The following is a 20,065-nucleotide window of genomic DNA, read 5'->3' on the forward strand; positions in this document are numbered from 1 at the left end:
AGACTCCTCGTTGCTTTCCCTCTGCTGGTTGTCGGGAGAAAAACAATTTTTTGTTTGCTGTTTTGTATTCAAATGGAAGCAACACAATCAGTTCTGCAAGCATTTGGTGATTGATTGACATGACTGAATAAAAGAGGACCCGGTATTGAGCCTTGTGGTACTCCAGCAGAACTGAAGAGGTATGAAGAGATTGAACTATCTATTTGAAGAGCAGCAGGTCAGAAATAACAAACAAAAATGTGAATTTCAGATTGTCAGCACAAATCTCTTCTGATCCTGAAGAAAATGATTATAATATAAACAATGACGTTCATGAAAAAAGAACAAATATGTCAGGCATCAGGCTTGCGTACACGAGACATCCTTTTGACACCTTCCAATATGTTTTGCATAACGGTAATCTAATCAGGAGAATCAGTCGACTTCATTCTGTACAATTTCATTATCGCACGCTATTGGACCGGCCCGACCAGTTACTGTGACACGACCGTCTATAAAATAAGAACCGTGCGGAGGCTCGTGCATCAGTCGCCGCCTCCTACGACAGGAACGCGTACGACTTCCACTCTTGTAAGTTGTCCTGCTTTTCAAAACTTGAGTCCTATTTGAGTCATTCAGTGCCATTGACGGTTATAGACGTCAAAGATATCAACTGTGTCGGCAGTGAATATCAAGTTGAATTGAATTGTTAGCGTTGGCTGTTTTCACGATTGAGGTCATTTGATTGTGGCAGATCGAAGAGAGCAACGATGTCTTACCAGATGAACCAACCCAAAGCCTTCACCATGACCACCATGACCAGCCTGAACAACCAGTGGAGCTCGGACATCTGCGACTGCTTCGACGACCTGCCGCAATGTGAGCGAGTGCCTTGCGTGTGCAGTCGATGATGGCTAGACATGATTCCACGCCAAGAATGCTATCAGAAGCTTCATATTGGAGATGAGGCGTTACGGGGAAGGGTTAAGGCACGGTTAGTTCAGCCGTCCTTGATGCTTTCTATGATAAAAGGCGCTACGTGACGTGAACACTTAATGAGCGCCACGATGCGGGCGTGACAAGAGAAAGGTAACTAGGGCGAGAAATTTATCAATTTGCCCAGATGCCTAGAGAATTGGGGGGGGGGGAGTCTTGACAAGTCCTGAGACCCTCAAAAGTGTATGTCCACTGTTTTGGTGAAAATCTTCTTTTTTTCTATCCAGGTTGTTTTGCCTTCTGGTGCCTTCCGTGCTTCACGTGTAAAACGTCGCACGACGCCGGTGAGTGTCTTTGTTTGCCGTTGCTGGATGCCTTTGGGATCATCCCGCCCATGACCACCGCCCTTCGGGTGTCCGTACGCCAACGCTATGGCATTCAGGTACTCACACAAGCGCAATGGAATAGTTTCAAAAAACAAAACAATTGTCCCACTTAAAAGTCCGTACAGCCTTGTTTCAATTTGTTTTTGTTGAACAAGTTGACTTATTGTGAACTGTTGATAATTCCTCCCTACTTGCAATTTAAAAACCCAGTTCATGATTAAAAGATATAATTAAAACCTTTTTGATTTGAATTCTTTGGCACAAACGCCTACAACAAAGGGAACTATGAACGGTTTAAAATAGCAGCTGCTGTTATTCGCGCAAGACTGGTCAGCCAACAAGAACATCTGAAATGTGTTTGGGGTTAATCAAAGGCAATTGAAATGACTCCCATTTTTACACAAGTTGCATCCCAGTTATGAGAGTGTGTACACTTTTGCAACCATATTATCTCAGTTGTTTATTTTTTACTTCTTTTGATTTTTTTTTTGGGGGGGGGGAGAAAAAAAAAATCTAATCAGTTGTCAAGAAAATTGCTCAAATTTATGGTGGAAACAGTTTTTAAATGAATCTTTCGAGTCTGTTTTGTAAGAACTTGGTATTCAAACAGGGGTGTGTAGACTTTTTCTATCAACTGCACAATTGAGCAATAAATGTCCTGGTTCAATTTGTCATTTTGTCATCCACAGGGTACAGTTTGCAGTGATTGCATCTACGCTTGCTGCTGCGGCCCGTGCACCTGGTGCCAAATCTCCCGCGAAATCCAAGCCAGAAAAAACCCTATCACGTTCGTCAACATGGCACCTTGAAAAAAAACGCCCGAGGTCTTCATCCCTTGCGTCATCGCTCGAGCCGTGAGCACATTCTGGGACTTTGTGTCTCATCTATTATCTGATACGTCGCCACTCTTGGAATGTCACCGAACAGCTGATTGAACTTTAGGATATACGTCACGTCACATAGAGTAAATCTGGAGACCTGACCTATGTCACGTCGTTGAAGAAAAAAAAAAAACTAAATTATTGTTGTTTTGATAGAGCACATCATAGTTAGGTTTAATTCAAAATATTTGTAATAAAGATGAAAAGATTCCAATCAATGTCAATATTTCTATGTTTTGTTTGTATTAAGCATTAAATAAAAAAACATCAGTAACTTAAGTGTGTTTGAATCCAAGTGTGAAGTCGCGGAACTTTCCAAAGCTGTTTCCAATGGTTGACGTGAACGGCGAGCATGGTGTGAAATGGCTGGCAAAATGACAAACAAACAAAAAGCGGCTCTCGGAGGAGCACCGGGGAATCGAATGTGTCAGCGTCGTGAGGTGTGGGACAATTGCAGGAAGGAAGCCTTGGTGGACCGGCGAGTGTCCCGAGAGTTTGGCTCGCAGATGGAACCTTGAGAACATCACTGGAGCATACTTATTCTTGCTCACGTTATTTTCCTTCTTCTCCGTGCCACTTTGGCATTTCCTGCGCCACTGCCGTTCCCCTCGCATTTTCTTCTGGTCTCATTAAGGCCTCGAGAAACTGCACGGAATTTTCCATGCAACTCAATCGATCAAGTCAATATATTGCTCCAAGTTTGATTATATTAAATGAGAGTTACAGCAGTTCAAATGCCTCTGACTAACCCTAATTAAAATTCGGATGTTCTTGTAGGCTTTCCCTGCAACTCTCAGCTGAAACTTACCTTCTCGTCGAACCATTAAACAAAGATCATTGCTCGTTTATTCAAAGCAAGTGTAGCTTCTGCTAACTAAATGCTAACAAATAATGAGAAACACTATAGGCACGCGGGCTAGCAATTAGCATCTATGTGGAGGTGCTGTTAAACATGAAGTAATGGATGTCTGAGTAAAAACTTTATGGCCCACAAAGATATCTTGGAAGAAGGACACATTTTAATGCCAGACATAAAAGTGTGACAAAAATGGTTTCATTCTTTTTTGTTGTCAGATCATTGCCATGAACCATATAGAAACGAGCGGTTCTCGCGTTCACTTGCTGGTTTTCGCCTTTCGTCACGTGATTGATTTACTTTCTCGACCTTGGACTCTGACCTGGCGGGTTGTGTGTTTGGTGTTCCAGGGAATCACAGAGTCGGGAAGTAAAAAGTGTTCTTTTGAAAACAACAAAGGTGAGCTACCTGAACATTTTGCACAATTTGATCATTCAGTCATTTGGAAAATAATAACGGGAAGGGGCGAGCAGAGACAAAGTTCCATGTGCCTCATGGAAGTTGTAGACACGCTGACTCATTTTGTGTATGAAGTTGAAAAAAATGTCTGACTGCTCTGCTCAGCTCAGCTAGCTCTGCTAGCTTATTAGGACATGGACTACATCCCATTTGTGATATACTTCCAGTGGTCGGCAAATTAGTTTCCACTCAAATTTGTACCTTCACCCAAAAAAAAAAAAACAATGGAGAATGCCAGAAAAATAAAGATAATACAGACTTCTTAAAACTTTGTGTGGCTAAAAAGACATACCTGTCAGGGTTTGCGCATCTCCATTCAAGTTGCAACCCGGCTTTCTAATTGAATGTCTTTCCCCGTGCGGCTAGATCGTCTCTCCCGGGAAATTCCCAAGACTATGGCAGCGCTCCTCGCAGCTTTGGGCATCCTGTCGCTATGGCCGGTTGGAATCGACAGCAGCAGGATCCTGGTGGTGCCGGTGGACGGCAGCCATTGGATCAACATGGAGGTGATCCTGAAAGAGCTGCACTCCAGAGGACACCAACTCACGGTGCTGCACTCCCCCAACAGCTGGTACATCCCGACCAACGCTTCCTTCTACACTTCTATCACCGCCCGCATGTTGGAGGACGGCATCAACAAGGACTACTACAATAAATTGCTCTTGGATGTTCTCCAGGTCCGCCGGTCCGCCGGCTTCTTGAGGACCTTCTACCAGCAGCGCTTGATCACAAACCTGTTGGCGACTGGACATAAAACTCTGGCCGATGCAACCGGCGAGATGTTGGACAACCCGGCTTTCGTCGCAAAGCTACGAGAGGCCAAGTTTGATCTGATGCTAACGGATCCCGGCCTGACGGTGGGGGTGCTTCTGGGGAATTACCTCAAGTTGCCGATGGTTTTCAACGTGCGCTGGATGAATAATGGCGAGAGCCACTTTGCCATGGCCCCTTCCCCGCTTTCCTACGTCCCCGTGCCCGGAAGTGAGCTGGACGATCAGATGGATTTTCCGGGAAGACTTAAAAACATGCTACATTACATTTACAGCCTCATTGAACTCCACTTTTACATCAACCCGGTTTATGCAGATTTGTTCCGGCGCCACTTTCCACCCAAGACTGACTTGTTCACCCTGGAGCACGCGGCGGATATCTGGCTGGTGAGGTCAGATTTTATCTTTGAGCTCCCGCGGCCGACCATGCCAAATGTCTTCTACGTGGGGGGTTTCCAGTGTGAGAAGGCCAAACCCTTGCCTGCGGATCTAGAAGCCTTCGTGCAGAGCTCGGGGGAGCACGGGGTGGTGGTGATGTCTTTGGGAACGCTGGTGTCGGCCCTGCCCCGTGATGTCACCGAAGCCATCGCCGCTGCCTTCGCTCAGCTCCCTCAGAAGGTGGTCTGGAGGATCAAGGGGGAGAAGCCTTCGTCCTTGGGCGACAACACCTTGTTGGTGGACTGGTTGCCTCAGAATGACCTCTTGGGACACCCCAAAACCCGCGCCTTTGTCGCTCACGGAGGTACCAACGGCATGTACGAGGCCATCTACCACGGGGTTCCGGTTCTGGGTCTGCCGCTGCTCTTTGACCAGTTTGACAACCTATTGCGACTGAAGGTGCGTGGGGCAGCCCGAGTGGTGGAGGCCAAATCGCTCACCGTGGAAAGCTTCCTGGAAGCTCTCAGAGACATCCTGGAGAATCCCACCTACCGCGATAACATGCGCCGACTCTCTCGTCTCCATCACGATCGCCCGATGACTCCGTTGGAGACGGCCATCTTTTGGATCGAGTACGTGACCAGGCACGGAGGAGCGTCCCATCTGCGTTCGGTCGGGTACAGCCTGCCTTGGTACTCCTACTTCTGCCTGGACGTGGTTCTGTTCGTCACCGCTGTCGTCGTGGCTTTTGCGTGGATTTCCATGTTCTTCTGTAAGATCGTTTGCTGTAGGCGGTTCGGTAGAAAGATGAAACGCGAATGAAACATTCGGTTTGTTGATATTGGTTGTCAGTATAGACTAATTTCATTTGGACCACTGAATCCGACATCAAAATGCTGAGCAACGTTAGCGTAGAAAAGGTGACCGGGTCAAGTGCGTCTCTATAAGCTGGGACAAGGGTGTCGGTTTGTTGTTCATCATGATGTCGGATTTTTTTTTTTTTAATCAATAAATCAGTCTGGTGGCATTTTCAAGGGAGCAAAATGAGCGATTGGACATGAACAAGCTTTCCTTTTTTAAAAAATACTTCCTGAAGCCAATTGTCCCCACACAGCCATTCTTCCCCAGGACAATTGCAATTGTGTTTTCCCTCCCAGCAAAGTACATAACATTTCAAATATGAAATCCCATAACCTTGTCCATATCGAGGTCACGTCTTTGATACATTTTTTTCAAATTAAAGAATTTTTTTTACAGACAAAAATAAATACTGTGAGTTGTTAATGTGTCAGGAAACAATTCTCACATTGATCTAAATTGTCTGAACCCTCCGGATATTGCAAACTCCCGAAATCCTAACGTACGTACATACATTCACGCGTTTAACGGGCAGATTTTCCAGCTTGTAGCGTGACCTGTAGCGTCTGTATGTTTTTGCCCAAGCCCAAAAGGCGTTCTCCTATCTCAGGATGTTGCCCGTAAAAGCCAAGATGTCGGCTTCCTGTGGAGGAAACGATCAAAGAATGGACAAAAGTCGCTCCAGACACGGCGTTCCCAGCACTTGTTGAGCGCGGGTCACCCAGCAACAAGGAAGTCGAAGCGGTTCGCTTGAAGGTGATGTTCTTGCTCCCGGTGCCGCAGGTGCTGTTTGTCCCCTTGATGGATGCTTGGCAGACAAAACCCGAATCTGGCCTCCGTGGGAATATCTCAGAAGAAGTTTGTATTGTCGAATGGCAAAGTGGCGTGTAGGCGTGCGGCGTTTGCCATGTCCAACGACAGCTGCGGCCTCCCCTTGGAGACGGACGTCCCGGGCTTGACTTGCATCTACGGTCTGGTCTTCGCCGTGGGCCTTCCCTGCAATCTGCTGTCGCTCTGGGGCTTGTACCACCTGGGCCGCTCGGGTAGTGGCGGATGCCAGCGAGTTTACATCCTCAACCTGCTTCTGTCCGACCTCCTGCAGCTGCTCACCTTGCCCCTGTGGATCCTGTACCTGCAGGGCAGCCACCGCTGGCCCTATGGTCAGCTGACCTGCGAGCTGGTGGGCTACGTGTTCTACGTCAACGTCTACGCCAGCGTCATGTTCCTTTGCCTGATAGCGCTAGACCGCTGCCTGGCCATCGTGTTCCCGCTGAGCAGTCGCAGGGTTAGGACGGTCCGGGTGGCCGCGGTGTCGGGTTTGGCGGTGTGGACGTTCACGTTCCTCTTCTGCCTTTCTGGACTCTTGCCATCCGTTTTTGACTCGGAGCGGCGACTGTGTCTGGAGCAGTATCCTGTCAGCCCACGTTATGCCCACTTCAAGATCACCACTGTGGCTCTGGGCTTCCTGTTGCCGTGCGCCATACTCGGGTAAGCCTGAACTCGCAGACACTTACGTCCTATTATCTTTTTTTTTTTTTCTCCCCATATTTGACTTTCAGCTACACGTCAGCCCACATCTGGGTCACCCTACGCCACTCTCCCTCCCTGTCGGCCCACGAACGTCGCAAGATCGTCGGCGTCCTGGTGGTCATCACGGTCAACTTCATCGTAGTGTTCGGACCGTACCACTTGGTAGGCGGCTACAGATTTGCGTCCTTGCTGAAGGCCGAGGAGCCGTGCGTGCTGGAGCGCTCCATCTTCTTGCTCTACCGCCTGTGCTACGGGCTGACCAGCCTCAACACCATGCTCGATCCCCTCTTCTACATTTTCCTGTGCGCCGATGCGCGTCTGGAGCTGAGAAGGTCGCTGCCTTGCTCCGGGCGAGGCCAAAATCCTGGCAAAGTGACAGCTGGGAGCAGCAGAGCTCATCCGGATCCAGACAAGGGAAGTGGACAAAATAATCTGCTTGTTACCTGAAGGCTTTCTTTGACACATTCCAAAGACCCCTTTGAAATCCTCGAAAAAAAATAAAAAAAATTGCTGTATATTCTAGGGGGGCAAAGTAGTAGTACTGCGTGAATAAAGTACTCTTTGTGCCAGACTACAATATATATTTTTGAGGTCACATTTAGTTCAGGGCTTTAAGTGGGCCAAAGCTATACTTGATGTACTTGTTAATTGTGTGTGTGTGTGTGTGTGTGTGTGTGTGTGTGTGTGTGTGTGTGTGTGTGTGTGTGTGTGTGTGTGTGTGTGTGTGTGTGTGTGTGTCACGCCAACCCTAATATGTAGGCATGCACTTTTTTTTTTTTTTAATATGACAATTTATTTTTTCCAAAAAAAAAACATTGCAAGCTTAAGATAGCAGAATCTCTGGTGTCCCAAAAACTAATAACATTTTGGAAAAAAAATACCAACCATCAACAACGCTATCGATTGTCTTGGTTGTAATTGGACAGAAATTGTTTTTATGCACTGAAAAACTCAATTCAAGACATTTCGAATGAATAAATGGCCTTTGCACTGCAAGATAATTGCAACTAAGTGTCGTCGGGGTCATCTGTGCAGTGAACAAGAAGGATCCAGTCCACAAAACGATTGAAATGTTGAGGGGAAAAAAAAAAAAAAAAAGCGCACGCAGACACACGGGTATATTTTGAAGATTGTTGCACAAGCACATACGACAACATCTGCAACACCTTTGAGCTGAGAAGACTTTTTTTTTTTTTTTTTTTTCCACTGGAGGAAGAGGCTTGTTTTTCACGTCAAGCCCTTTTTGGGTGACTCCGCCATTAAGGTAGAAGTCTCAACGGAGAACGGGATGTTCAAGCTCGGCGTGCTGTTGATTGCTCTTTTTAGAGCACGTAAGTTCCATCATTACAAAATTATATATATATTTTTTTTGAATGGCAAAGCCCTTCTAACGTACTTTTGTGTGCGTTTCAGATGCGAGTGTGCGTTTTGCCAATCTGGGTGACAATGTCAGCCTACCCTGCTACTTTGAGCCTGGCGCCAAATATCTGTCTTGGTACAAGCAGGTGGCAGGCGACCGTCCGCAAGTCGTTTCGTCCTTCTACATCTACGGGCAAATCTCTCAAAGCCACCAGCGGATAAAACTCCACATCGGAGAAAATTTCTTCCATCTGAACATTTCTGACGTGGAGCTCTCGGACACGGCCATGTACTACTGCGGCCAGAGCAGTGTCAATATCATGAGCTTTGAGAGTGGAATCTTTTTGCTTGTAAAAGGTACGGCGTCTCTTTCGACATTTAACTCACCTAAATATCAACGTAAATTAGAGAGTAAAAATTCTTTTTTATTTCATATTCAATTTTGAGTGAGTGAGATTGCTGTTGTTTTTAGAAAAAAAAAAAGTTTAAATGTAAAAAAAAAAAAAAAGAAGAAGAAAAACCACGCCCAAGGAAAAACAACCAAATTGGTGCGAAAAAAAAAAATCAATCAAATTCCAGACAATGATGAACACTTACCAAACGTGGTTCCTCGCTCTGAGCTTCTTTTAATTCCCTTTCAGAATCCCGTCGCCTGTCCGTCATCCAGCATCCGACGTCCATCACGGTGTCCCCGGGTGGGTCCGCCACTCTGAACTGCACCCTGCACCCTGGAACCAGCAACGGGGGACACACGGTCTACTGGTTCCGAAAGGCCTCGGGCGACTCCCACTATATATACGCGCAGTCGGAGAACACTAGCGGGTGTCTGACGGCGTCCGAGTCGGGTTGCGTTTACATGCTGTCCAAGCGGGACGTCACCCAGTCCGACGCCGGGACGTATTACTGCGCCGTGGCCTCCTGTGGGGAAATTGTTTTTGGAAAGGGGTCCGAAGTAGGAATCAGAGGTGAAGTCTTAAATGCCATCATTTTTTATTTTTTTTTTAAATCTCACATGGTGTGCATTCATTCCACAGGTGAAAAGATCCACTTGTACCTACTGCTCGCATCTCTGCTTGCGTCCCTCCTCGTCATTGTCTGTCTTACGGTCCTCCTTTGTAAAAAGAGACAAAAAGACAACAATTTCTCAGGTATTGGACTCAATCTTTTTTTTCATAGCACGTGGAGTAAAAAAAAAAAAAATAGATTGTCTTTTGATTCTATTAACAGGGAAAATGTCACAGCCAAATATACCGGATGACAATATAGACGAGGTTGGCCCATTCAAATTCTTTGAAACGATGACGCGCACAAATACACATTTTTCACGTACAAAATCGAATTCCCCACAGAGCGAGGATGACCCCGCTTTGCCGTACGTGGCTCTGGAATTCAAAAAGAGATCGTCCAACAGCAGGAGACAAAGAGGCCCGGAGGAGAGCGTTTACTCCGGATTGCGACTCCAACATGCGGATTGATCGACATCATCGGCGCTTAATACCAGATTGCATTGTAAAATAGGAGTCTTATAATAAAACAAATAGTGGACCAACAATCTTTCTGGTCTTTATTCACGATTCTAATGCTAAAGAATAAATGAGGTGAGGATATTAGCATGCCAGAGGATGAATTTCTTGTGAAGAAGTATTTTGTTTTAGTTGGTGACAGTGGTTAATGTCTTTCATGGAACCTGTGTGGTACTCAGCGACCCTTAACAGGATGTTGATGCGGTTTAGAAAGCAAAGCTTGCTCCATTTTAAAACATCATTTGCAAGGGTCAACGAAACAGGACATGCGGCCCATTTGTGGTTGGATGCAGGAAGTACATTCATTTTAAAGCGTGCCCAATCTAGCAGTGGAAAGTTAAAAAATAAAAAATAAAGAATTGACGCCAAAAGTGGTTGTCAGGTCGTCAGCTCACAGCGGTGCAACTTTTATAACTAAACTACGTGAGCTTAATTTGACGTTTCACAGAAGTACGTCCGACTGCTGAATAACTAAAATGTTCAACAGTTGGCGATATTGAAGTCAAATAAAATTGCCCCCCCCTCATCTTAAGTTGATAAATACACGCGAGCACGTACACACATTTGTCTTTTTAAAAGAACAACTGCTGGAGTTCAGGGACGTCATACCGAAATCGGTGTGAAGAGGTGCTCGAAACTGCTGACGTCATCTGACCGCGTTCCGGAAATTTAGAAGGTTCTGCCGCCTGGTGGACACATAGCATCATTGCATGCGTCTGATTTCGAATTTTGATTGAACATTTTTGGATTATAGAACATTTACACGTGTCACGTTCACATAACACTTTGCTTTTAAGAAAATAGCCTCTACAATCAAGATACTTACAGCACTATGTTTGATTTAATTGTATTAGAACAGGTCGACGTGCAAAAATGAATTTTGATTCTTTGTAAGACAATGTCAACAGACATGGGTTTTGTTTATATTTAAAAATTTATTCGTGCAGTTAAAACTACAAAGCATTTTTTCCTACGAATGAAACAATTCCTAAGAGAAAATGAGCAACTAATCCAAAGTAGCTGTTAAAAAAAGTGAGCCCGAGCAATCAATTTGAAGATGGTTCCAAAAGACAAAAACAAAATGCTCAAGTCTCTCCAAATATTTAGGACCTCAACTGGAAAGAGAATACAAATAGTAGAAATGGTTGAAACTTACAGCGGATGTGGATGCCCCTGGACTTACCTGCTTTTGGAAGTTTTTGTCTCGTCATTCCTGCCCGTCATTCCTGCCCCCCCCCACACACACACACACACACACACACACATACATAAGAGGATGGTGACGGGGCTACCGCGCGCGGGGGATACAAACGGAGGCGAGGCCTTTGCTGAACTATTTTGGGTTTATGACAACAGCTCGTACGACATTTTTACGAGGACATGGATCGCCGGGATTATCACATTTTTTTAAGGGCCACTTCTGCTGGGTTTAATTTACAAGAGTGCACAGACAAGGTATGTTGGTACAGGAGCGCTCGGAGCAGCGGTTTTAAGCACGTTCAGGTTTCGACGTCAACGGGAGTCGCTTTTGTCGAGAGCCGCTCCGCATTTAATACCAAGGCGCGTCGACATTTACACTCACAGTTTCGACTCAGACCCGGCCGGTAACTAAAATGTCACATATTAGAAGCTAATTTAAAAAGAAAACGATTTCGGCTGCAAAGATTACAATTGTCTACATCACAATGAAACAATCAGGGGAGGGATTTGTGTAAAAAGTGGAGTAAAACGTGGGAAAAGAAAAAAATAACGAGGACGTCGGCATTTCAGTTCCTTTGCAATGCAGGGGAACATTAACGCGCTCCGCCGCAGACAGGAAGTAGATAGCGCCACGAACATCCGATGGTGGCGACGAAGGAAGGCGAACGACGATCCTGAAAGAGAGCAAATAAGAGTGAAGGGTGTTGGCGTAGAGCCCGAAACACCGTGTGCTTTGGCTGTGCTTCCGCACGTTCAAACCGGAATCGGGTGGCTTTGCCGTGGCGTTAAACCGGACACACGGACAAGAGCGTCTCTCTCCAAGAGTTTCGTTTACGCCCTCCACATGCGGCTCGCTTCGTGAGATCTACATCGTGCAGGGACCGAACGCTACGCGTTTACATTTCGGCTTTTACATTCCCGACTATTCTCACCTTAACTTCAAATGCCGGGGCCTCGCTTAATAATCGTAGCGTGTAGGCAGCGGGGGCGGAGGCGGCAGTCGCGGTGCGTAAGGGTCCCTGGGCCGAGGAAGTCCGTACGGCGGGACCCGGGAAACGGGAGCGATACTGGAGCGCTCGTAGGCGTAGCCGTTACCGGTCGGAGGAGAGGCCGCATTTGGCACTCTGCGGTGGGGGCTGCGATCTCGGCCGTAGTACGCCGACGGAGGAGGGGGGGGAGGCGGCGGCCGACGCTCGTACGGGTCAAGCGGCGAGTTCATGCGCGAGACGCCGGGAGGGGGAGGAGGCGGCGGAGGGGGCGGCGGTGGACCACCCGGACCCATGCCGTAAGGACGGGCTCTGTATTTTTCATAGTAATCGACTACGCCGTAACCGCCGTGATCACCCTCGTAAGGACTCTCGGGGTACATGGCTCGCCTCGGGGGCGGGGGTGGCAAAGGAGGGGCGGGGTAACCGGGGCCCATGGGGCGACCTCTCATGAAGCCTGGCGGGGGAGGCTCCAGCCTGTTTCCCGGGAAAGGCGGGGGCCAAAAGCCGCCACCATCTGGGGGAGGAGGGTAGTCCTCCTGCTCTTCACGGGGGCGACTTTTGGAAATCTGCACGTGGATGCGTTTACCTGCATGCAACGGGAGGGGGAGAGTGTGAAAAAAGAAACCAGTGGTAAACACAGATAACAATCACTGTGACAGGAGAGGCTTACCCTGAAATTCTATATTGTCAATTCCCTGGATGGCATCCATGGCCTCATCGGAATTCGGCATGTGCACAAAAGCAAAGTTCTTAATAATGGCACACTCCGTGACCTTGCCGTACTCTTCGAACAATGCTCGGAGTTCTTCTTCCATTCCCCTTTCCACGTTGGCAACGTGCAGCTTGACCGCGCCGTAGTTCTTCCCATGGCTGGCCTCCACGTTGATCTGCGAGCCGTGAAGCTTGTGGAGATGCAAGGCCTTGATGGCTTTCGTCGCAGCCTTGCGGTCATCCATGTGGACGAAAGCAAAGTTTTTGACGATGGAACATTCGGTGACTGTGCCGTGTTCCAAGAAGAGGGCCTTGATTTCCTCCTCGGTTGCCTCTTGGGGCAGGTTCCCGACAAATATCTTCACCATGTTAAAACGACCTGTTTCTATATGTAAAACAAATGGGGAGGGAGAAAAAAATGGTGTGTTCCGCTAGTGCGTGCGCAATGACAGCTTGACCACATGGATCATTTCTGATGAAGGATGTTGCCCACAAAATCCAAAATGCCAGTGTGTTAGCTTTGATACTTTTAGTTATTTATACGGCTATGGTAGAAATGTCCACATAGATTTTGGTAACAATCGATCGCAGTTTTCTGGCATCAAGTGATGTTAAGCTTATTATTTTATGGGGGAAGAAAAAACTCACAACCCATTAATTCCTAAATTTGGGGCCCCATTGTTGATATTTTCAGACATTTATGTGGGCATAGATAAAGATTAGCATGTGAATTCAGAAAACGATTGCGCGCCCTTCAATAGGTTTCTGACATTAATCGATGTTAAGCTTTTTTACGTTAAGCGTTTTAGAGCGTAAATGGCTCCTTTGTTTACGCAAAATGGCTGCCATTCATTCAACCCGGGGCAAATTTTTACATCGAGATTCAAACTTTATACATAGTAAAACGTTTCCCATTGACATAGCGATTGTTTACATCAGCCGTGAGGATTGTTGTGCAACTATTAGCTTATTACAATTATTGTTTTAGAAATAGCTCGCCACTCTCAGATTTACTGAATCTGTTAGCTTCGGCTACCGTGCTAATGGCACAAGTTAACGTCTTTAAATAATAAAATTAATGAATAACTACACGAGCGGTCAGCCCATAAACGATAACCTGTAAAAACTATTTTGTTTGAATAGAAATACACGTGAAAGCATTAGAATACATCTTAGAGTCTCGCCTACCTTTTGTTAGGAGACCCGAGCAGAAACCGGCGGCGACCTGCCACTTGAACTTCCGCTTCTGACTGAGGCGGACATACCGACACTGCCCCCTATTGTTCGGATGATGGAAATTGTTTCTTCAATGTAACGTTTTATAAAATGATTTTTTTGTATTTTTATAAATATTTCAGTCTCGACTAACCTAGTGTGGTTTACCTTGGTCTTTTTACGTGTATTTTGTGATGTAACTCATAATAACGAGTATGAACGACTCCAGGTTGGATTCATGCGGAACTGTTACTTCCAGATTGCGCAATCGCGGACTTCCCATTATTTTCGCTTTGGGTTATGAGGGACCATAACATTTTATATTTATTGAATTGCTATGGGTGAGGCAGAGGTTAAAGTCTTTGCTCCATGTCGAATAGATTGTAACTATTCATCCATTCATGATCTGAATAAGAGTTGCCTTCCCTCCCTTTTCTGCATGACGAACATTTTTGTTGACAATTCAGCCATGAACGCAGTTACCCAGCCAACCCCCCCCTTGTATGGGTGACGACATGAGGAGGTATTACAAGCTCCTCTTCACAAAAAGTTGCATTGTGTAGCAGTATTTCTGGCTATTCTCAACGCTGTAGACGTCTTCATAGAGTTGACAACATAAGGTAAGACCAACACTACTTCATATTTGATCTGATTCTTAGCTCTAACCTCATACCAACTCTTTCCTCAGATTTCTGTACAATGAATGTGTCCCAGACAATAGCGACGGAAGAGGACCTCCTAACATGTCTCCACATCAGCTTTTACCACCCACAGCAGAGCTACAAAGGTCTTTACCATCTGCTTCCACTGGGCAACAAAATCTTACATCTGGCAGATGAGTCTGTACGCTTGGGGCGGGATGCCCAGTCTTGCACCTACGCCCTGGTTGACCCACGTGTGTCTCGCAAACAACTGGCCCTGCAAGCTTACCGCACACCTGAGAGCCCAGAAATGCTGTTCAGCCTCCAGAACTTGTCTCAGACGGTCAAAGTGTCAGTGAACGGCACAGTCCTGAACTTTTTGGAAAGGGCGGATCTCCCGAGTAAGGCCCTGGTCCGGTTCGTCGAATATGAGATTTTGATCATCAGGGAGGCTGGTGAGGCCAAGCGGAGCTTCGAGGTGGAGTTCGAGATTCTGCCCTTGTCTCCTTCCAGGGAGACGGGCACATGCAAGCCCAGTACCTTACCCATCATGGAGATGGGCGCACATTTGATACCTCAGCAACCAGTTCAGGTCCCTATAGAGACCAATGAGGAGCTCACGTTGCGATCACTTGACAACCCACCGTCGCTCTACACTTCTGGTACACTGTAGTTTTTTCTTTTTTTAATCATTCCTGTATTGTACTAACAAAAAACTGTGCTTTTTTTTTTACAGAACAAGTTTTAAAGTGCTTTCAATATTTTTATACTTAAGTATGCTAATGTAATCATTGTGATTATTTCTAACATTCAAAATCCCACACCTACCAGGACTGATTTTAATCACATCTTTATCTACAGAGAACAAGGAGGAATCATAAAAAAACAACTTATCAAACCTTAAAATGTGAACATTGTCCATGGATGCAATAAAATACAGATGTGTTTCATTTGAAAGTTATCCCAGAATTATACTTCACGGTCAAGTCTTTCGCTCTGAAGTCGAGGCACAAACAGCAGTCTATAAAAAATTTGAAAAAATACAAAAAAAAAAAAAGGGTTTGAGTGGCAAGTTCCAAACTTGAAATGTCTGGCGTTGTCATCCCTGAGCGGCGAATGTCTCACATGGCCAAAAAGTCTCTCCAAAGGTTTCTCTTGTGAGGTCATCTGGTCTCCCGAGTTTCCTTCAGTGCATGTCGCTCAAAAACGGCAGACTCTAGGCAGTAGACAGGCCTGCAGACAAAATAAAAAGGAAAAGCCCATTTTTCTTTTTTAAAAATCAATTGTTTTTTTGTTTTTTTTTTTAAATTACAGCGTACAGTAGTATGGAGCGAACGGAAACTGAGCTCTCTGCGCCATGTGGCTCGTCACAAGTATCACCTACCATGAGCTCGAAGTCTCCGGGCGAGTCTAAAAACCTGAAAAGAGCAAAGACTGAGAACACCAAGGCAAAATCCATAAAGGGCTCAACTATCACATATCATTAAAAACAAAAAAAAACGTTTTAAGAGTTGACCGTCAGTAAACTGAAAATTACCATATGCGGAAAGATCATGAAAAGAGCCTCTTCGAATCGCATGCTTATTTTTTTTTTTTTTTACAAGGTGCCAAAGCTCGGAGTTCGGAAAACGTGCGCTCAGAATTGAGTTGAAAGAAAAGTCATTTCTCAGCATCGGGGCTGACCACACCTACCCGCTGTCGAGCTTCAAAACGATGAGGACTGATAGTGATCGCGTCTCCATGCCGCGATTACGATCTCTGCTTGCGACGAGCAATGACTTGACAGTTAAAACTTGTCACGTTTGGTTTCATTTGTTTATTAAAAATCCTTCAAACGAGAGGGAGGAGGGGGAGGAAAAAAAAAAAAAAAAGGCAATCTAACTAGAACCATACACAACGTTGCTAGATACGCAGGGGGACAACAGAAAACACACGGGCAAATCATAAGGAGAAAACTAAAATTTGACATGCGTACAGGTCGGACGAGTAATCTATTTTATAAAACGTCCCATAAGTGTATGCGTGTCTGGAGAAACACTCGACGCATCTTTTTTTTTTTTTTTTTTTTAAACTTACTGGGAAACCAAAACCAGTCTACACAAACATCCCACTTTTAGTAAATGGTATTAATGGCATTATTCGAGTGGCCAAGTGAATTGAAAGAGCCCGAAAAGCAGTGATGTGATGCGCCACACCGAACTAAGCACTGAAACCCAAACACTAAGAATTTGAAGAGTAATACAGAGGAACAGAAAAGGCATTGACAACTCAGAAATATACGTGAATGCAACAAAGAATCGCATGGTTGCTTGGTTTGTGTTTTGTTTTGTTTAAGAACGTCGCTGTCCGCAATCGAGTATCTTCCAGTAAGTCTCCGGCGAACGCAACGCAATCCACCATAGACGTGCGGGAGCGGGGGGAGCGTATAGCACCTTGCGCATCAGCAGACGGCGTTCTTGACATATTCTAAACCTGGAGAGAGAGAGCATACCACACGTCAAGGAAGGGCTTTTGACTCAAGATCCACGCAAGATCGGTTTGCTTTTATCACAGCATCGTTCGGAACGCTCGCTAGCACTGAATGGGTGCAGCGGTCAGATCTCAGGAAGATTCGCCGGGCGATGGTCGAAAGCGCAATTTGATTTGACTTCAAACGAGTCTTAAGCTAGTTTAGTTTCGATGATTCTCACGCAAACCCTGTTTGCCACCGAGGAACTTGAGGTCAGGTGAACGATCTTGTACTCACCTCCGCGTTAAACGCCGGGGGCCGGGTAGCTGGTATAGGTGGGCTGCGCCGGCGTAGCAACAGGACCGCTTTGCGTGAAGTTGTTCCTGGGGAACGGCGCCGCATACTGCTGAGGTTTCATCTGCGGGGTGAAGCGGGTGCGCTCGTACGAGTACCCGTTTCCGGCCGCTGGAGCAGGCGGGGGAGGATGGGGAGCCCGCCTGATGGGGCTGCGGTCGCGCTGCATGTAGGGCACAGGGGGGATAGGCCGTCTGTCGTAGCCTTCGTGGGAGCCCATGCCGACCCGGTCTCGTCCCATCACTGAAGGAGGAGGTGGGGGCGGCGGTGGCGGGATGGCCCCGGGGCGCCTATCGTCGTAGCCTGGAGCGCCGTAAGGACGGGCGCGGAATTTCTCGTAATAATCCACCACCCCACCTCCGTAGCCTTCACGCTCGCCATAGCCGCGGTCGGGGTACATCGGGCGCCTCGGAGGAGGCGGCGGTGGGGGCGGAGGCGGGTACGAAGACATGCGGCCCCCGTAGGGAGGCTCGGGATGGAAGCGGGGAGGGTGAGGAGGATGAGGCGGGTAAAAGCCTCTACCAGGGGGTGGCGGACCGTAATCCTCTTCTCCCATAGCCCAGGCAGGCTTGCTTTTAGAAAGCTGCACATGGATGTTTTGTCCTGGGGTGGAAGTGAAAAACAGAGATGTCACACAAGGCTTCGCATTCTGACCGCAAATAGGGTTTGATTATCCAACATTGTGTCACTGAAAAATGTAAGTTCACGGTACAAATGTGCTATCGTGTAAAAGTTTAAGCTAAGGTACCATTGACTGCGTCGAGAAGTCAGTCAAGTAGCCACAAAGGCTTCTACTCCAGTTTTCTTTTGGAGGGAAAACTTTCTGATTGCAAAAATCGAAATGGCTTACCTTGAAACATTGTGTTATCCAGGCCCTTAATGGCATCCATGGCTTCTTCAGAATTGGCCATGTGAACAAATGCAAAATTCTTCACAATAGCACATTCCGTGACTGTGCCATATTCTTCAAACAGCTCTCTCAGCTCTTTCTCAAAGCCCCTCTCCACATTAGCGATGTGGATCTTGACCGGGCCCTGGTTGTTCCCTCGGCTGGGCTCCACGTTCATAGGTCTGCCATTTAGTTGATAGAGGTTGAGCTCCCGGATGGCTTTCGTGGCGGCCTTGCGGTCATCCATGTGGACAAACGCGTAGTTTTTGTACTTGGCACATTCTGTTATAGTGCCGTACGGCGTAAACAGAGCTTCGATCTCGTCCCGAGTCGTCTCCTCGGTTAAGTTTCCAATGAACAGCTTCACCATTGTTGCACCGGGGTTTGGCTCTACACGTGGAACAGACGACAAGAGTGAACTTCGACCTCGAAAACCTAACAAGTTGCGGCGCAAAAGGTCATAGAATAACAATCCAGAAAATACATGACGAGCTTTCGCGTGTATTTGCTTGTTTAACAATCCGCCTCAAGCGCGAGAATTCATGCTAGCCATAAAGAGGCTAATACGTTAGCCACTTCCTGATTAGCAAGCCACTAACGGTTGCTATTAGCAAGCTAACATTAGCGTGATGCTACATTGGCGCGAAATATGGCTAAAGGCTAACTAATCCCCAAGGATTTATAAATTATATGTCAAAAGGGTCAGGATGGGATTCGATTTAAACACAGAAGAGGTTTAAAATGATAAAGAAACCGTACTTTTCAGTCGTCTTCGACAGCCCGCGGTAACACCGAGTCGAAACTGCTGGAATATGGAACTAAATGGCGCACACCGGCGAGGGAATAAAATTCTTAAATCCTATTGGCGGATTAACGTGTCGCTCAAAATATCGCGCATGTCATTGGTCAAGCACCAAGTCTTATTGTCGCCTTGTTCGTGCGTCATTTCCGATTTTTAGGGACATGGCGTAGCACATTAGCAACAAAATCGTTGAACCCCACTACATTATTTCGGGCAATAATACTTTCAAAGTCGCCATGTGTGAAACAAACGCCCGTGTCAACGTGGATTGCATAAATCTCTCACAACGTGATTACAGTTCAGACACACGGTCCGCTCACGTTTGCACGTAAATTGCGTTGATGCTTTGTTGTTGAATGTCTTCACATTCTTTAACGTCATTTTAGGTCAAAATAGAATGTCATGTAAAAGTTACAGATCATTTGTTATTATAATAATAATTGATCGGTTTTATATAGCGCTTTTCATAACACTCTAAGCCGCTTTACATGGATTTGTTAATCATTCGAGTGGAATTTGGCATACAACAGGTAAAATGAAATATGTACACAATATTTTTTTTTTCTTCTAAAAATAAATAAATAGTGCCGAAAGTGAGTCAGGGCTGTTGCTGCAACAGCCTGGTGAATTTGAAATGCGTATAAAAATGTCATAATGCATTATTCATACCACTATTGTGGCTCAGTGTGTAATTTTAGGTGAGCTCATGTCCAGGAGAAAGCACCACGCACAACTGGCTATCAAAGCAGTCTTGACTACTTGACACTCCAATTTTGAAGGGGGTTTCTTGTGCCAAAATGAAATGAGTCTTTATTAAACTGAAGCTCTTTCACGGAATACACGCAGCATCACTGAGGTGGGACGGTTGTACCATAAGAGTCACTTGTACAAGCAGGCCTG

At 46.2% G+C, this 20,065-nt stretch overlaps 7 protein-coding genes across 22 annotated transcripts; 5 read left to right on the forward strand and 2 right to left on the reverse strand.

Moving 5' to 3' along the window:
* Nucleotides 1-11: 11 nt before the first annotated feature.
* Nucleotides 12-2,442, forward strand: LOC147060025 (cornifelin homolog A-like). The gene is made up of 4 exons (XM_085932570.1): nt 12-570; nt 734-858; nt 1,203-1,357; nt 1,991-2,442. Exons 2-4 carry the CDS (start codon nt 750-752, stop codon nt 2,108-2,110), a joined length of 384 nt encoding a protein of 127 aa, XP_085788696.1. The 5' UTR covers nt 12-570; nt 734-749; the 3' UTR covers nt 2,111-2,442.
* Nucleotides 2,443-3,364: 922 nt separating this feature from the next.
* Nucleotides 3,365-5,913, forward strand: ugt5g1 (UDP glucuronosyltransferase 5 family, polypeptide G1). 2 transcript variants are annotated; one of them, XM_085932434.1, is made up of 3 exons: nt 3,365-3,437; nt 3,864-4,068; nt 4,175-5,913. In XM_085932434.1, the coding sequence occupies exons 2-3, from the start codon at nt 3,931-3,933 to the stop codon at nt 5,465-5,467; spliced, it is 1,431 nt and encodes a 476-aa protein (XP_085788560.1). In that variant the 5' UTR covers nt 3,365-3,437; nt 3,864-3,930; the 3' UTR covers nt 5,468-5,913. The 2 variants fall into 2 exon arrangements, with proteins under 2 accessions (XP_085788560.1, XP_085788551.1); XM_085932425.1 differs by having other exon boundaries at nt 3,371-3,437; nt 3,864-5,913.
* Nucleotides 4,280-14,145, reverse strand: LOC147060027 (RNA-binding protein 4B-like). Of its 7 annotated transcripts, none has more exons than XM_085932526.1 (8): nt 14,004-14,145; nt 12,775-13,200; nt 12,048-12,690; nt 11,099-11,789; nt 10,525-10,601; nt 9,405-9,503; nt 8,990-9,310; nt 4,280-5,430 (listed from the first exon to the last, which is right to left on the reverse strand). In XM_085932526.1, the coding sequence occupies exons 2-3, from the start codon at nt 13,181-13,183 to the stop codon at nt 12,074-12,076; spliced, it is 1,026 nt and encodes a 341-aa protein (XP_085788652.1). In that variant the 5' UTR covers nt 13,184-13,200; nt 14,004-14,145; the 3' UTR covers nt 4,280-5,430; nt 8,990-9,310; nt 9,405-9,503; nt 10,525-10,601; nt 11,099-11,789; nt 12,048-12,073. The 7 variants fall into 7 exon arrangements, with proteins under 7 accessions (XP_085788652.1, XP_085788635.1, XP_085788643.1 ...); XM_085932509.1 differs by having other exon boundaries at nt 8,990-9,120; nt 9,249-9,310; nt 9,451-9,503; nt 10,525-11,789; XM_085932517.1 differs by having other exon boundaries at nt 8,990-9,120; nt 9,249-9,310; nt 9,447-9,503; nt 10,525-11,789.
* On the forward strand, nt 6,054-7,488 carry LOC147060028 (G protein-coupled receptor 4). Its single transcript, XM_085932446.1, has 2 exons — nt 6,054-6,991; nt 7,063-7,488. Exons 1-2 carry the CDS (start codon nt 6,309-6,311, stop codon nt 7,478-7,480), a joined length of 1,101 nt encoding a protein of 366 aa, XP_085788572.1. The 5' UTR covers nt 6,054-6,308; the 3' UTR covers nt 7,481-7,488.
* LOC147060029 (uncharacterized) lies at nt 8,286-10,008 on the forward strand. 2 transcript variants are annotated; one of them, XM_085932466.1, is made up of 6 exons: nt 8,286-8,364; nt 8,447-8,749; nt 9,034-9,357; nt 9,427-9,540; nt 9,620-9,663; nt 9,742-10,008. In XM_085932466.1, the coding sequence occupies exons 1-6, from the start codon at nt 8,322-8,324 to the stop codon at nt 9,865-9,867; spliced, it is 954 nt and encodes a 317-aa protein (XP_085788592.1). In that variant the 5' UTR covers nt 8,286-8,321; the 3' UTR covers nt 9,868-10,008. The 2 variants fall into 2 exon arrangements, with proteins under 2 accessions (XP_085788592.1, XP_085788583.1); XM_085932457.1 differs by having other exon boundaries at nt 9,620-10,008.
* A 162-nt stretch (nt 14,146-14,307) lies between the features above and the next one.
* On the forward strand, nt 14,308-15,925 carry tifa (TRAF interacting protein with forkhead associated domain). Of its 2 annotated transcripts, XM_085935465.1 has the most exons (3): nt 14,308-14,650; nt 14,719-15,333; nt 15,408-15,925. In XM_085935465.1, exons 2-3 carry the CDS (start codon nt 14,730-14,732, stop codon nt 15,443-15,445), a joined length of 642 nt encoding a protein of 213 aa, XP_085791591.1. In that variant the 5' UTR covers nt 14,308-14,650; nt 14,719-14,729; the 3' UTR covers nt 15,446-15,925. The 2 variants fall into 2 exon arrangements, with proteins under 2 accessions (XP_085791591.1, XP_085791600.1); XM_085935474.1 differs by having other exon boundaries at nt 14,719-15,925.
* Nucleotides 15,497-19,286, reverse strand: LOC147060031 (RNA-binding protein 4.1-like). 7 transcript variants are annotated; one of them, XR_015068619.1, is made up of 5 exons: nt 19,123-19,286; nt 18,325-18,753; nt 17,418-18,077; nt 15,797-15,904; nt 15,497-15,692 (listed from the first exon to the last, which is right to left on the reverse strand). XR_015068619.1 is itself a non-coding variant. In XM_085935447.1 (5 exons), exons 2-3 carry the CDS (start codon nt 18,731-18,733, stop codon nt 17,425-17,427), a joined length of 1,062 nt encoding a protein of 353 aa, XP_085791573.1. In that variant the 5' UTR covers nt 18,734-18,753; nt 19,123-19,286; the 3' UTR covers nt 15,497-15,904; nt 16,056-16,091; nt 17,421-17,424. The 7 variants fall into 7 exon arrangements, 4 of the variants coding, with proteins under 4 accessions (XP_085791573.1, XP_085791553.1, XP_085791562.1 ...); XR_015068617.1 differs by adding an exon at nt 16,056-17,143 and having other exon boundaries at nt 15,497-15,904; XR_015068618.1 differs by having other exon boundaries at nt 15,797-17,143.
* Between the last annotated feature and the right edge of the window lie 779 nt (nt 19,287-20,065).

The sequence above is a fragment of the Syngnathus leptorhynchus genome, chromosome 2 (assembly GCF_054491065.1).
Source record: "Syngnathus leptorhynchus isolate UIUO chromosome 2, UIUO_Slep, whole genome shotgun sequence".
Lineage (NCBI taxonomy): Eukaryota > Metazoa > Chordata > Actinopteri > Syngnathiformes > Syngnathidae > Syngnathus > Syngnathus leptorhynchus.

Excerpts from the sequence above, each read along its gene's own strand:
- LOC147060025 (XM_085932570.1), top strand. The coding sequence starts at position 750 with ATGTCTTACCAGATGAACCAACCCAAAGCCTTCACCATGACCACCATG. Across the intron at positions 859-1,202 it reads CTTCGACGACCTGCCGCAAT|GTTGTTTTGCCTTCTGGTGC; the intron begins GTGAGCGAGTGC and ends TTTTCTATCCAG. Across the intron at positions 1,358-1,990 it reads GCCAACGCTATGGCATTCAG|GGTACAGTTTGCAGTGATTG; the intron begins GTACTCACACAA and ends TGTCATCCACAG.
- ugt5g1 (XM_085932425.1), top strand. The coding sequence starts at position 3,893 with ATGGCAGCGCTCCTCGCAGCTTTGGGCATCCTGTCGCTATGGCCGGTT.
- LOC147060028 (XM_085932446.1), top strand. The coding sequence starts at position 6,309 with ATGCTTGGCAGACAAAACCCGAATCTGGCCTCCGTGGGAATATCTCAG. Across the intron at positions 6,992-7,062 it reads TTGCCGTGCGCCATACTCGG|CTACACGTCAGCCCACATCT; the intron begins GTAAGCCTGAAC and ends TTTGACTTTCAG.
- LOC147060029 (XM_085932457.1), top strand. The coding sequence starts at position 8,322 with ATGTTCAAGCTCGGCGTGCTGTTGATTGCTCTTTTTAGAGCAC. Across the intron at positions 8,750-9,033 it reads AATCTTTTTGCTTGTAAAAG|AATCCCGTCGCCTGTCCGTC; the intron begins GTACGGCGTCTC and ends ATTCCCTTTCAG. Across the intron at positions 9,358-9,426 it reads GTCCGAAGTAGGAATCAGAG|GTGAAAAGATCCACTTGTAC; the intron begins GTGAAGTCTTAA and ends TTCATTCCACAG.
- LOC147060027 (XM_085932526.1), bottom strand. The coding sequence starts at position 13,183 with ATGGTGAAGATATTTGTCGGGAACCTGCCCCAAGAGGCAACCGAGGAG. Across the intron at positions 12,691-12,774 it reads TGACAATATAGAATTTCAGG|GTAAACGCATCCACGTGCAG; the intron begins GTAAGCCTCTCC and ends CGTTGCATGCAG.
- tifa (XM_085935465.1), top strand. The coding sequence starts at position 14,730 with ATGAATGTGTCCCAGACAATAGCGACGGAAGAGGACCTCCTAACATGT. Across the intron at positions 15,334-15,407 it reads ACCGTCGCTCTACACTTCTG|AACAAGTTTTAAAGTGCTTT; the intron begins GTACACTGTAGT and ends TTTTTTTTACAG.
- LOC147060031 (XM_085935447.1), bottom strand. The coding sequence starts at position 18,733 with ATGGTGAAGCTGTTCATTGGAAACTTAACCGAGGAGACGACTCGGGAC. Across the intron at positions 18,078-18,324 it reads GGATAACACAATGTTTCAAG|GACAAAACATCCATGTGCAG; the intron begins GTAAGCCATTTC and ends CTTCCACCCCAG.